The following is a 13,436-nucleotide window of genomic DNA, read 5'->3' on the forward strand; positions in this document are numbered from 1 at the left end:
TATTCTGAGAGCTGACTTCTGTAGCGCATACAGACGTGCATACGGAGTACAGTAGAATATATACTACAGTAGATTTCTGATTGTTGGGAGAAGCACGGGCTCTGTTGGGGTTGTGCTTGGAAGTTAGAAGAGCACTGAACGGCCGAAGAGGACACACAAAAGGACAAGTCAAGGAGCCCACATGATACAGCGCACATGATTGGCTAGAATTTACCGGGGTACAAACGATATTCGGCCCATATCGTAAGTATCGTTGTATGGTCAAATTTGTATGGGGAATTAATTCGGGCACGAAAACTTATCGTTGTAACCACGTTATCGCTATAACCCATGATCGTTATAGGGAAGTTTCACTGTATTACTCGCTGGACTGGATCTGGCTGTTCTCTTGACTACAGTGTCCGTGTGTCTGAATGCTGATCGTGCGGTTTAAGGTAAATGTTTATCATGTCCCGACGTTGACTTCGCAAGTCACTATAGGTAAGGTTTTTGTGGCATTTGATTCTTTCTTCTAATCAAGGGCTGGTATTCTGGTCTGGGATTCTGCGCTTATGTTCTGCCTCTTCAATCATCTTAACGCCCAGTCCTCAGATGAGAGTAATGTAGCAGCCGTCAGTAAAGAACAACCTCATGAGATGCCTGGGGCATCTTCTGTGTCTCCAGCTTGGCGCTGATTGGTCTGGGATGATGCTGTAGAGGAAGCAGACAGGCTCCTTCCCTCATTGCAAGAAAAGGAATTCATGCCTCCTACAATAATTCACATCCGGAAGGAATGAGTTGGTTGAGGAGAAAAGAAAAGGGAAGGAACGAAAAAATGGCAAGAGAAAAACCCCGGCATTCCGGAAAATCTCGCTCCGAACCCCCAGCCAATCAGGGATTACTGATTTCAGAAGGGAAACACCACGCCGGGTCGTTCTTGCCAGTTCTTGGCAACAAACCCGGGCCTTCCTCTTCCCTTCCCGCCGCGACTCTCCTTCGTCCATCTCCGACGACCTCTCCCATTGTCTCTCCCCAATTCCGGGTCCGATTCTCCCTCCTCTCCCAACCATGCGGCCGCAGCTTCTCCGTGCGGCCGCGCGCTCGAGACCGGTCGCCAATGCCGCATACACTCGCGCGTTCTCAACAACGGCCCGGCGGCCGGCTGAGGTTGAGCTGACCATCGGTGAGTCCACGGTTCCGCTATGCTCACGATTGGTCGAGCGGTAAAACTGACTGGAGCTGGATAGATGGCAAGAAAGTGTCAATTGAAGGTAGGACACTTGCCTCAGACAATCTGGCTGGGAACGAGGGGTATGATGCTGACCCGATGGACAGCGGGCTCGGCCCTCATTCAGGCCTGCGAGAAGGCCGGTGTGACGATTCCGAGGTAAGCAGGGCTTTCTGGATGTTGGAGAGGATGACCGCTGACACGATGTAGATACTGCTATCACGAGTAAGCCCATGCCCTTGTTTGGACGAATTACCAGTTGCTAACCTGCCCACGCCAGAAAACTAATGATTGCTGGAAACTGTAAGGACATGCACACTTGGTTGTGATTGTGACACAGTGCTGACAGTGGAAGGCCGTATGTGCTTGGTAGAAGTAGAAAAGGCACCCAAGCCCGTGGCATCATGCGCCTGGCCGGTGCAGCCCGGCATGGTCGTCAAGACCGACTCGCCGCTGGTACACAAAGCCCGGGAAGGTGTCATGGAGTTCCTGCTCGCAAATCACCCCCTGGATTGCCCCATCTGCGATCAGGGTGGTGAGTGCGATCTTCAGGATCAGTCGATGCGCTACGGTGCGGATCGAGGTCGGTTCCATGAAATCGGTGGCAAGCGTGCCGTTGAGGACAAGAACATTGGCCCGCTGGTGAAGACGTCGATGAACCGATGCATCCACTGCACCCGCTGCGTCCGATTCATGAACGACATCGCCGGTGCTCCCGAGCTGGGAACCACTGGCCGCGGGAACGACATGCAGATCGGCACCTACCTCGAACAGAACATCAGCAAGTCCGAGTTGTCGGGAAACATCATCGACCTGTGCCCCGTGGGTGCTCTCACGTCGAAGCCCTATGCCTTCCGCGCCCGCCCGTGGGAACTGAACCACACCGAGTCCATCGATGTCCATGATGCTCTGGGCTCCAATATCCGTATTGACGCCCGCGGTCTGGAGGTGATGCGTATCCTTCCCCGACTGAATGACGATATCAACGAGGAGTGGATCAACGACAAGTCCCGATTTGCCTGCGATGGCCTGCGGACGCAGCGTCTCACCACGCCATTGATCCGCCGTGAAGGAAAGTTCGCGCCGGCTTCGTGGGAGCAAGCTCTGACCGAGATTGCGTCGGCCTACGCAAGGCTGAACATCAAGGCCAATGAGTTCAAGGCGATTGCGGGTCACTTGGTGGAGACTGAGTCTCTGGTCGCCATGAAGGACCTGGCCAACCGACTCAACTCGGACAACCTCACCCTGGACCAGCCGGGCGGCAGCGAACCGATTGCACACGGTGTCGATGTCCGCGCGAACTACCTCTTCAACTCCAAGATCTGGGGCGTCGAGGAGGCCGACGCGATTCTCCTGGTGGGCACGAACCCACGGCACGAAGCCGCAGTGCTGAATGCTCGTATCCGCAAGCAGTGGCTGCGCTCGGATCTCCAGATCGGTCTGGTTGGCGAGACGTTCGACAGCACCTTCGAGTTCGAGCACCTTGGCAGCGACTTGGCCGCTCTGAAGCAGGCTCTTGCCGGCGAGTTCGGACAGAAGCTCGCTTCGGCCAAGCGGCCAATGATCATTGTTGGAAGCGCTATCGCCGAGCACCCCGACGCCAAGGCGTTCTTCGAAACTGTCGGGGCTTTCGTCGAGAAGCACGCCTCGAACTTCCGCACGGACGAGTGGCAAGGCTACAACGTGCTGCAGCGCGCCGCATCTCGGGCGGGTGCGTACGAAGTCGGCTTCACCACGCCATCGCCTGAGGTCGCCAACACTTCGCCCAAGATGATCTGGCTGCTGGGCGCCGATGAAATCAGTGCCAGCGACATTCCCAAGGATGCCTTTGTCATCTACCAGGGTCACCACGGTGACCGGGGCGCCGAGCTAGCGGACGTTGTGCTGCCGGGTGCTGCCTACACTGAGAAGTCGGGCACTTATGTCAACACGGAAGGTCGTGTGCAGGTGACGCGCCCGGCTACCAGCATTCCTGGTGCCGGCCGCGAAGACTGGAAGATCATCCGTGCAGTCAGCGAGTTCCTTGGCGTTCCTCTCCCGTATGATGACATTGAGGCTCTGCGGGACCGCATGGAGGAGATCAGCCCCGCGCTGCGCCGATACGACGTTGTAGAGCCGACGTCGGTGAAGGAACTCAGCAAGGTGCAGCTGGTTGATCAGAACAAGGGTGTCAAGCCCACCAACAGTCCTCTGAAGAACCCCATTGAGGACTTTTACTTCACGGATTCGATCGCCCGAAGGTTTGTCTCTAATCATTGTCCTACATCGTGCCCTACTAACGCGTCAACTCGTCTAGCTCTCCCACAATGGCCCGAACATCAGCCGCCAAGGCCACCGGAAACCCAGAGACGAACTTCATGTCCGTCGGCAAGGTCTCTCCCCAGGCTGCCCTTGGCTGAGCCGAACAATGTACTCTTGATGTTTTATTTATCCAGTTTCTGGTCTGGGCGTTTGTCATTGTACAACAAACTGAACTTGATTTCTCCGTTTGCGTGCATTTGGACGGAAAACCCGTGCTGGGCTCCAGCCGCGAACAAGGGCTGCGAGTCGGTAGAGGTCTTAGAAAAGCATGATCTGTACATAAAGAATGAAGCGAAGTTTTACATCGTCCACTGTTCTGCTATTCTTTGCCAGCTATGTCGTATAACTAAACTACAGTTCATCATCATCTGTCTCGCCTGCCGTCTCGTCCTGACGCGTGTCAGCCGGTTGCCGGGATGCCACCGCACTGCCTCGAGCTCGGGCGAAGGGCAGCTCTCTCCGGGGCGGTGGACTCGCTGGCTTGACGAACTTCGGTCGTCCACCCGTATCCATTGCTTCTCCTTCGTCCTTCTCAGCAGACTCAACAGTCTCCGGGGGTGTCGATATCCCTGGCCCTTCCTCGTCCGTCTCGGTCTCCTCCTCGGCCTCGAGCGGTTGCGGTGTCTCGCGCCCGTCTTCCGTGTCCTCGTCTTCGGTTTCGTTCTCGGGTTGAGGCTGTTTCCGCTGTGCGCGGTCGACGTCCATCGTCTCGAATTCAGAGTCAGTTGAGGCGGGCTCGACGGGATCCCTGGTTGCTTTGCGCTTATTACGGCGGGAGACGGGTTTCTCAAGTTCTAGCGAAGGTTCTTCATCGGAGGGCACTGATTATTTGAGCAAGGCGTAAAGAGTGACATAGAAAAGAGACATGTGCCTACTTTGACTCTTGTCCAGTTTAGCCCCCGCAAGCAGCCGCTGCTGATTTCGAATTTTGAGCTTCTTCTCGTTGAGAACCCGCACAAAATTTGCCATGAGCCGGTTCTCGTGATCTCTACGCGCGGTGACGAGCTCCTCAAGCCGCGCGTTGAGCTTGGCAATGGTGTCCTCGGCCGCCTGTAACTTGTCGGTCAGCGAGGAGATTTGATCGCCGAGCGCGCTGGCCTTGGAGACCATGAGCCCGGTCCAGTCGAAGAGCTCGATGGTCTGATCATCATTTTGGTCGAGTGTGATGGATGCGATTCGTTGCTGGAGAGAGATCCCGTCAGCACCTGCGGCCGTTTTGTAACTTTGCGAGGAGCTAATTTACAGTAATGCTGTCGATACGCTTGCGCAGCGTGATGACTATTTGCTGGCCTTCGCTTCCGGAACCGCGGATTGACGCCGTAGCTTCGAGACCTGACGTAAATGCGGGGACAGTGTTGTCGGCAAACCGGCATAGCACCGTAGTCAGACTTTGCTCGAGCTCCTCGTCGGTACCCTGGAAATTCTTAGAGCGCAGGTCCTTTAATCGGTTGTGTCTGACTGCGCGCAAGTCAGCAGGAAATCTTGCCAAAAAGAGTGGGCTTGAACTCACTGGCGCCGACATAGGGATTCTCGCCTTCGGTTGCGACAAGCTGCAGGTCCAGCGACGCTTTTCCCGATGGCGTCACATTGACGAGGACAAATGCTTGCGGATCATCTGAGCGCGGAATGCGCAACACCCAGGAGTCTTTTGGCGGCATTGTGGGCGTTGGATCGTTATAGCTGTAGAATCGCGTGATATAAACTCGTGAATTGAAGCCGTAGAATCTGGGTGTCAAGGCAACAAAGCCTAAACCCAGCTTCTGCCTGCTGCGGTCCGGCCGGCTCCGCCCATGGTGCGATCAAGTCCAAGCGGCGGATAGGAACCAATGTGCTTTCGTTGGCGGTGCTTTGGACGATCCTGCGATGCCGACTGGCCGCATTTTTGGGGGGGCGAGTCCCTCCAGCGCATCGAAGCACTCCGTCCATTGAATTAAACAAATAAAGACGGTCGCTCGACGCGCCTCGCGCTGTAATTACCGTACAGAGTTGCCGCGCACTGATTGGCGCCTAGGCGTAACTTACGGTATCAGAGACCGCTTGGCCCAAAAGCAGCCAGCAAAACCCCCATTTTCTCCCAGCCACGAGTCCACGACGACGAGGAGAGAGACGCTGGGCGACTCTGTATGATGCTCCACTGTGAGCTGGTGACTTTCTACGTGTATGCTGGATGGCTTCCCGCTCGGCTCTCTGCAATTCACTGACCTATAGATGGACTTCATTTAGTCACACACACCCCCCCGCGGCCCAGACACATTCATTCAAACCACCGAGCATCCTCCAAATTGGCCTCTGAGCTGTGATCGGGTGTTTTTCTGGCTCTCAAAACTCTTCTCTGTTCCATGTGAAATACCGCCTCTGAAAAGTCCCGCTGGAGGAATGATCGATTTCTCATCCATTCGCCCCGTCTCTCCGTACATGACTGAGCCGCCCGTCTCGTGGATTCATTGTCCAAGTCTGCCGCTGCCAACATGCGGGCGGACCCCCCTCCCCGTTTGCAGCCTGATGATATGTTAGAGGCCATCGAATGCTGGGACAACGACGACGATCTGCAATGCCTCGACGATCTGCAGTTCCAGACCGCCGGCGGCGGCCCTGGCTCCGCGGCCACGTCGGTGACCGGTTCCGTCCGCCCATCCGGCGGCCACCGGGACTCGATTTCGTCACGCCGGTCAGATCTCGAGTCGAACGGCGGCGATGAGGATTGGCAGGTTCTGCTGAGGGAGTCGGACGACGCAGCGGCAACGGAGGAAGCGATTGCATCGGCTCGCACCGCGGGCATCCCCATCCCGGATAATGTGCCCCGGTCGGCTCTGGTAGGGGGAACGATCAAGAAGATCAGGAGCAAGATTGCAAAGAAGACGCTCGTCGATGACTGGTCCGAGGATCTGGATTTGTCTGGGGTCAAGGGGGATCTTGCACTCAAGAAGCGCGATGATCAGGAGTTTCCGGACACGCTTCGACAGGACGACTTGGAGTGGAGTCCGAAATCAAAGCGGACTGTTGATGCTTCCCCTACGGCAAAATTCTCAATACCGATCTCGTCAGAAATGAAAAAGGGTCTAGACCAAACTGGAGATGACATCCCCACTATCAAGGTTGCCCGCGCACGCTCGCCCCGAAAGCAGCTGGCCGCAGCATTCAACCGCGACCTTCCGGGTGCAGATAACGATACGGACGATTTTGAAAAAGACTTTGAGCTGCCGGCGGGCAGCGGTTTGCTAAGGCTGAATCCCCGAAAGGATGTCGCTCGGACTCCCGCGCAGAAAGTGGAGGACTGGGATGTTGAGTGGGCCGAAGGCAGCATCGGCGTGCGCTTCGGCGGTACCAAACGCGACGATCGCTCGACCCAGGCGTCGTCGGTCTCTGCACTGAGCCCCAGTGTCTCCAGCTGTCTGACAGCCGAGAGTGAGGACGAGGGCCTTGATGGCCTCGTTCTTCCCAACGAGCCATTGGATCTTGAGAAGTCAATGCGAAAGCGAGCGGAGTCGCTTCATCTGAAGCCGGAGGAAGAGCGGCCCAAGCCTAAGGAGGAGCAAGATGGCAAGGACTTTTTCGACGACCTAGACATCGGCGACGGTGATGTCTTTACATCCAACAAGCCCACAATCAACCGGAATGTGAAGCGTAAGATTGCGCAACCGACGAGCCCCGTCCGGACTTCGAAGACCATCACCTTCACCAATACATACAAAGCAAACACGGGGGTGACTCGAATCCCCCGCCTCGCTGGCCATGAGCGAGCTCATTCCAATCTTGAGCCGGTGTCAGAAAGTGGTGCGCCGGTCGTCCGGTTTCGCAGGCCCAACTCCCGGCTCTCGGGAAACTCGAGCAATCCCTCGGCGGCCTCCAGCACGCACACGTCTCCGCCGTCGACACCGTCCCGTGGCCGTCTGTCTCTTGATTCTAGATTTTCATTGAGGGAGAGTCCTCGAGGGGAGCTCACAACGACGAGCGCCCAGTTGCTGAGATCTAAGCGCTCCATGCCAGCCATGCGCACCCCCCAACAGACATCGACCTCCACTTCCCCTCAATGGTCACCCTCACTTCATGACGGCACGATCCGTGCCGCTCCCGCCGTTCGGCCGAAAACTCCCGTGGAGCGAACAAGCCCCGAGACTCGCGTTGGCACGCCGCGCCGGCCGCCCGTGCCGTTCCTCCCCGCAGGTGCCTCACAGTCTCAGTCCCATCACGCCAGTGTCAAATTCCCCCGACAGTATCGCCGTTCCGAGGGCGATCTCTCAGGGGATATCGCGTCCTTACAGAAGACCCTTTCCCGATACTCGTACACTGGCCGGCCCCCCTCCGCGCCATCGGGCCAAAGTGAGGCTATTACCATAACCTCCGCGAAGCGCGCCGTCACCCGACCGACTCGTCGACGACACTTTGGAGACGGCACCGAGCTGGAGTCATTTGACGATTTGCCCACGTCGGCCTCAGCTGAGAGCCGGTTCATGAAAACTCCTGTTGGGCATGGCGCTCCGCGATCCGTCCGCAGTCGCTTGGTGCAAACTACAGGGGTTGTAGGAGCTACACCCTCTACAGCGCCGTCATCAACAAGCACAACCTCGTCTTTTACTCCGCGATTCGCTCGAGAGACAAGTGCTTCGCGGAACGCACGGGAGCAGCGAAGCGCATCGTTTAGCCATACTAGGGAACGTCACTTCGGCTCGCACACCTCGGGTTCCGCGACCGTCAAGGGAACAGCGAGCACGGCTTCGCGCAGCGGTGTCGACGCTCCAACCACCCGGACCAAGAGAAGCAGATCGAAGACGTCGAGTTCGAGGCCACAGCTAATTCGACCCATGGGATCTGGGGTCCATGAGCCAAGATGTAAGCGGAATCAAACTATTATATTGATGATAAAACTAACAAGCTATTCTACAGCTGTCAAAGGGATGCGATACAATCCCCAAGAGTGGCGCTGGGAGGGCAATGAGCAGGCCATTGCAGATTTTGATGCGGCATTGCCACCCAAGTCACCCAAGGCGACACCGGCACTGATCACCAGCATGGGCCGTGTTCAGGGCGTTCAAATTGTCGACGGCATGGTCTTTGACCCTCAACGCATGTGCTGGTTTAAACTGGCACCGATTCAGCCGGGTGGCAACGTGATGGCGATAGTCAAGGACGACCCTGATGATGTGTTTGCCGGGCTGGAAGACCTCGACGACAAGCCTAAAGGCAGATATAAACGCGGTGCCTCTTACGAATCAACCGGCGCGGACGCTGCTGGCAGCGGTGCCGGCGGCTGGGATGAGGGCATCAGCGGCGACTCGTCGGAAGACTGGCCGCTGACGGAAGAGTTTGATGTTGGGCCGGAGTTCATCAAGCGACAACGCACAGAAGAAGATCGATGGCGCCGCAAAGTCGAACGATGGGTGACGCCGGAGAGGCGCATGTTTGGGGATGAATGGCGGTGGACAATCCGTGATTTGGTTCGCTCGGATGATGAATGACGTGATTTTTCATTTCTTCTTTGTTTTCCTTTTTATTATTTTCATTCTAACGACCGTGATGACTGCGATAATAGAGGACGACATCATCGGAAGAGAAGAACAAAAAAAGAAGAACCGGGACTTCTGTCTCCCGAACCCCGACTGGATCTTGATCTGAAAAAAAAAAAAAAAAAAAAAAAAAAAAACAACCTGCGAATTTTATTCATGCATCATGCATGCTCGGATGTCGGCATGTTTGGTTCCGGGAGATGGGGAAGAAATTCAGGGTCTGATCTTGATCTGATTGATCTGAACGCATTAATTGACGACGTTTACGACAAGCATTTACATACAGGTGGGAATGCGGCAGGTTGTTATTAGCCCTTCTGTTCTGCAAGTCTGTTTTACTCATTCTTCTCCATATGTGTGATTAGCGAGTGCTGGGTATGTCTGCTTTGAGAGAACTATATCCCCTTGCACTGAGGTGTGTATTGATTTGGTTGCTTGTATTATCAGAAATCGGATCAGCATTATGTCTACTGCTTGGACTCTTTGAAATATTGCACCGAGCCCTATGCTTAAAGCTTTGTAGATGCTGTGTTTCCTTCAACGAACGAACCTCCTGCAAACTGGCCGCAATGTCGGTCAGTTTGATGATGACCTGAGCGTACGACAGCCAGTTAATTAGCATCTTACCTACCGATGGGCAGAGGTAATTAAGCACCAAGGTCAACGGTTTCGTCTCTTTCATGCATTGTAGTACTACTGACGTATTGATCAGTTTCGTTTGTTCAAGCACGGCGAAGCGAATATGTTTGAGCAGATGTAATTAAATCCTGCAGCTTCAACTGTCGGCTGCTCGAATAACGGCCTCATGCATTGCTGGTGTGTTTTGATATTCAGTAAACAAAGCTGCCGGGAACTCAATTTTTGCAGTAGTTGGAAGTGGAATTGCATCACAGGCTTTTTCGAGTGGTTACAAATTGGATGGTTCGGAAAGACAGACATAGAACGAGAGGAGGGGGGAGCAGGATATAGATAGAATGAAGTAAGTGCTCGCGTACTACGTAGCTACGTAAGGTAGCCCAAAACGATTGTAATGCGTGGCGCCATCTGATAACGGGGGAATAATCCTACCCCTAACCTTAACTCAAGGGAGTTCAATCATTAATTAGATGACATAAAATAATGGGAAGCACAACAGATCGGTGACAGGAATAGCGCATCCCAGTCCAGCGGTTGAGGCCAGCTCGGATCTACACATCCTATTTTATTTGGTTCCTTTGTTAGGGTTTTCGTTGAGTTTCCTTTGTTTGGATGAGTGGATGACTTTTAACCTATCATGCTGCATGCAGTGCTGACGCTGGTATCGGGGAACGTTGTCTCAGACAGGAGTCTCGAAGCTTGGAATGAATAATGGAACTAATAATGCTCGGATTCGAGGCTATTTGCGTCATTGACGAGCATAGAGGATATGCGACGGCGAAGGGAACGTCTGCACGGGATGCACCAATGGCCTCATGCTCCGGACTATCCGGGAGAAAACGTCTGATTGATTGGATCGAGCAGAAATGCTTTTGCTTGTTATCTCCGTTGAAGAGGGCCATTCGTGGATCATGGCTGGGCATAACAGACGCTAGGTTCATGCCTAAGGAGGATGCGGAGCTCAGCCGAGGACGCTTGATGTGAGATCATCCCGGTGTGTTCCCGGTCTGTTGGGTTCCTTGGAAACCGTATTTAGGGTACCAGTGATTTTTTCTTCTTTTCTCCCCTTTTCCGTTTTGTCCCTGCCCATCGAGTGGCTGCCGGCATCGAGTTTCGTATTGTCTGCAGAAGCCAAAGCAGACAAAAGTTGGACCCGTCCAGGCCAACGTTGCAGATGATCAGCGGTGATTAGTCCAGATTGGACAATAGCAGCGGCAATCAACACTCCGAGGCGAATCGGAAACTGCAGCCTGACGAAAAGTATCCGCTAGCCAAAACAGAGGTACCCTATCAAAACCGCACGACGGTGTCTTTCTTCCGGAAACTTACAGAGTCGTTGATGGTCGAGAACGGAGTGTCCTGAAGAGCTTTGAGAGTCCTGGTACGTAAATGTGCCAATAAATCAAAAATTAGCGGTCAATTGGGTCTAAAAAAACGTTGAGGCAGTGTCGTCATGTAGTGGGGATCGAATTGTTTTGTTTCGTTGACAACTTGGCATGAACCATTCGGAGCATTAGGATCTGGGAAGCGAACTGGCAGGCCTGAAGCCGAGTGAAATGTCGTTGATGTTTGATGACTCTAAATCAGCAGTTCGCACGTGTTGTCCGGACGCTGTGCTTCCTTCTCGAAGGCTGAGCAGCTCCCAATTTCATCCTAGCCGCGTGGATAGAAAAGTGAAGCGGAAGGGAGGCTCAACCGGCTTATCTCCGATGCCTAGACGCGCCATTAGTCTTGAATAGCTTCGTCAGTCAACATCGCCCGACTCCGCGGACGTGCATGGGCCCCCAGCACTGGCCACAAACTGGCGTCTCGAACCGCCGCCAGATCGGCGCGGGGATGAGATCGTCCTGGGGCTCAAGAAACAATGCTGCTGCCCCATCTTTCTTCAGCCTTTCTCTTTCACAAGCTTTGTCAGGTAGCAATCCATCCAATACTATCACCAAACAATCCGTAATCCGTCATGCAGGTTCGGCCGGGGAGTTGATTCCGTAGTTAATTGGAAGAGGAAAGCAGAAGGTCTTTGTTCCTGTGCTGCAGCTTATGTCGTTTCTTTGATTCTACTTCAATTTCTTTATTACCAAGCGCAGGAGATGGGACTGATTCTTCAAAGCTCAAGCCGGTGAGCCCGCTCCAGCTGTTCGTCTCAGAGGACTCCGACGTCGCCCAAACCTTTCCTGATCGAGAACAGTGCCTCCACGTCACACGACTCTGGGACAGGGATGTTCTCGAGGAAAACGATTTGAGATCCCTCCGGGAGCCGGCAGGGGTTCCGGGGAACATCGATCGTCCAGACGGCATGGCCTGACGCCGAGACTCTAGTGTAAGAAAGAAAGTATGGACCATACGGACCCTGCCTTGGCCGCATGGAGGTGGAAAGAGGATCTTACCGCCGGAATACTCATTCTAGCCGCCGAGGTTCCCTCGTCAGCCTTGAACCCTTACAACACGAGGTCAGCACTTTACTCTTCTCAGACTAGCGTCATCGACTCGAAAAGCCAAGCCGGATGGTGTGCGCCGTCTCGGCTCCGCCGTCTAAACCCAATCAAACGTCATAGTTGCTACCGCAATAATTTTCCTCATCGTCCATGCTCCTCAGTTGGCCTTATCCCTCGTTGTCCTGGTGACTGTCTGCGTATTTGACACCTAGCAGCGGGAGGAACACCGAATCATAGCTGAAAATAGAAAAAAAGAATCGAGGCGAATGCCCAATTCGAGGGCAACAGTCTCCGATCAAAGCTGTGAAACTTCCGCAGTGCAGCACGCTCTGGCAGTGCCAAATGAAAGCCAGATATGGCCTCAAATTCTTCAGGCTTGCTGCTCTGCGAGCTCTTGTTTTGACAGACAATCAATACCCCAATGACTTCATATTGTGAGCCTGCACCAGCCTCATCTGCCGGCGGTCCGGTTCTGGTGATGGTAAAATGCCCAAACGCCGAATGAGAGATTTAGGAAAGCTGAAGGTTGCTTTCGCACTATAAGCATGGTTCTCCAGCCCCCCCGGTTTCTCTCCAATCTGTAAGCGGTCTCGATCAAGTCCGCCGGCTGTGTTTTCCCCCAACTTCTGCTTCGGTGAGCTCTGCGGTGTATGTACACCGTACCTTACAGAACCGATTTGCAGCTCTGCAAATAGAACTTCCCAATAGCTTTACATCACGAAGTTCTCAACTTCTTTCATTTAGTGACCCACCAGTTCTCTTTACCCCCTCCTCCAAATACGTCCCCCTGTTGCTGTCTGCTGCATGTCACAACCCGGGCTCCGGTCCGATACTTCTTCACCGTACATAGCCTTTCTGCCATTTTAGCGAATTGCCTGTCAGTTGAATCAAGCTGTGTAATCGTCAGTCTCCTATTTAATGCAATGAAGGTCCCTGAATCTGTGACTTGTTGACCCCGTGTACAGATATGCCATTTTCCATTTGAGTGGCATCATTTGTGCTATCTATCTTTAGGGCTACATTGCTGTGTCGCTCGTTCTTCCTCCTGTGAACCAACAGGTCATCCTCCAAAGCTGGAGCTCCAGCTTTCAACTCGACCGTGGCGTTCGATAACTGTTATTGAAGAGGCTTGCTGTCCCTTGTTTCATTTAGAATATATATTGCATTCCAAGCTCGGCCGAGTCCCCGGTCTGTCACAAACAGCGGTTCCTCGTGTGATCTCCCCGCTTTCGTTCTATCGAGCTTGTTTGTGATCCGGCGACTTTTATCCTCCGGTGGCGTCGAGATATCATTATGAATGATTATTCCCGCCATAACTCACACGAACAGCCCTACGCTTCTAATCAACAGGTT

At 53.9% G+C, this 13,436-nt stretch overlaps 3 protein-coding genes across 3 annotated transcripts; 2 read left to right on the forward strand and 1 right to left on the reverse strand.

Moving 5' to 3' along the window:
• Window positions 1-1,047: 1,047 nt before the first annotated feature.
• VTN49DRAFT_8037 (uncharacterized protein) lies at window positions 1,048-3,606 on the forward strand (the record flags this gene model as incomplete). The annotated part of the gene is made up of 7 exons (XM_069416373.1): window positions 1,048-1,162; window positions 1,227-1,250; window positions 1,315-1,366; window positions 1,418-1,432; window positions 1,488-1,510; window positions 1,563-3,447; window positions 3,504-3,606. 7 exons carry the CDS (start codon window positions 1,048-1,050, stop codon window positions 3,604-3,606), a joined length of 2,217 nt encoding a protein of 738 aa, XP_069272398.1.
• Window positions 3,607-3,859: 253 nt separating this feature from the next.
• Window positions 3,860-5,166, reverse strand: VTN49DRAFT_8038 (uncharacterized protein; the record flags this gene model as incomplete). Its single annotated transcript, XM_069416374.1, has 4 exons — window positions 3,860-4,329; window positions 4,384-4,690; window positions 4,752-4,966; window positions 5,019-5,166. 4 exons carry the CDS (start codon window positions 5,164-5,166, stop codon window positions 3,860-3,862), a joined length of 1,140 nt encoding a protein of 379 aa, XP_069272399.1.
• Window positions 5,167-5,976: 810 nt separating this feature from the next.
• On the forward strand, window positions 5,977-8,964 carry VTN49DRAFT_8039 (uncharacterized protein; the record flags this gene model as incomplete). Its single annotated transcript, XM_069416375.1, has 2 exons — window positions 5,977-8,338; window positions 8,393-8,964. 2 exons carry the CDS (start codon window positions 5,977-5,979, stop codon window positions 8,962-8,964), a joined length of 2,934 nt encoding a protein of 977 aa, XP_069272400.1.
• Between the last annotated feature and the right edge of the window lie 4,472 nt (window positions 8,965-13,436).

Source organism: Thermomyces lanuginosus (assembly GCF_041956635.1).
Source record: "Thermomyces lanuginosus strain ATCC 200065 unplaced genomic scaffold VTN49scaffold_7, whole genome shotgun sequence".
In the NCBI taxonomy this organism is placed as follows: domain Eukaryota; kingdom Fungi; phylum Ascomycota; class Eurotiomycetes; order Eurotiales; family Trichocomaceae; genus Thermomyces; species Thermomyces lanuginosus.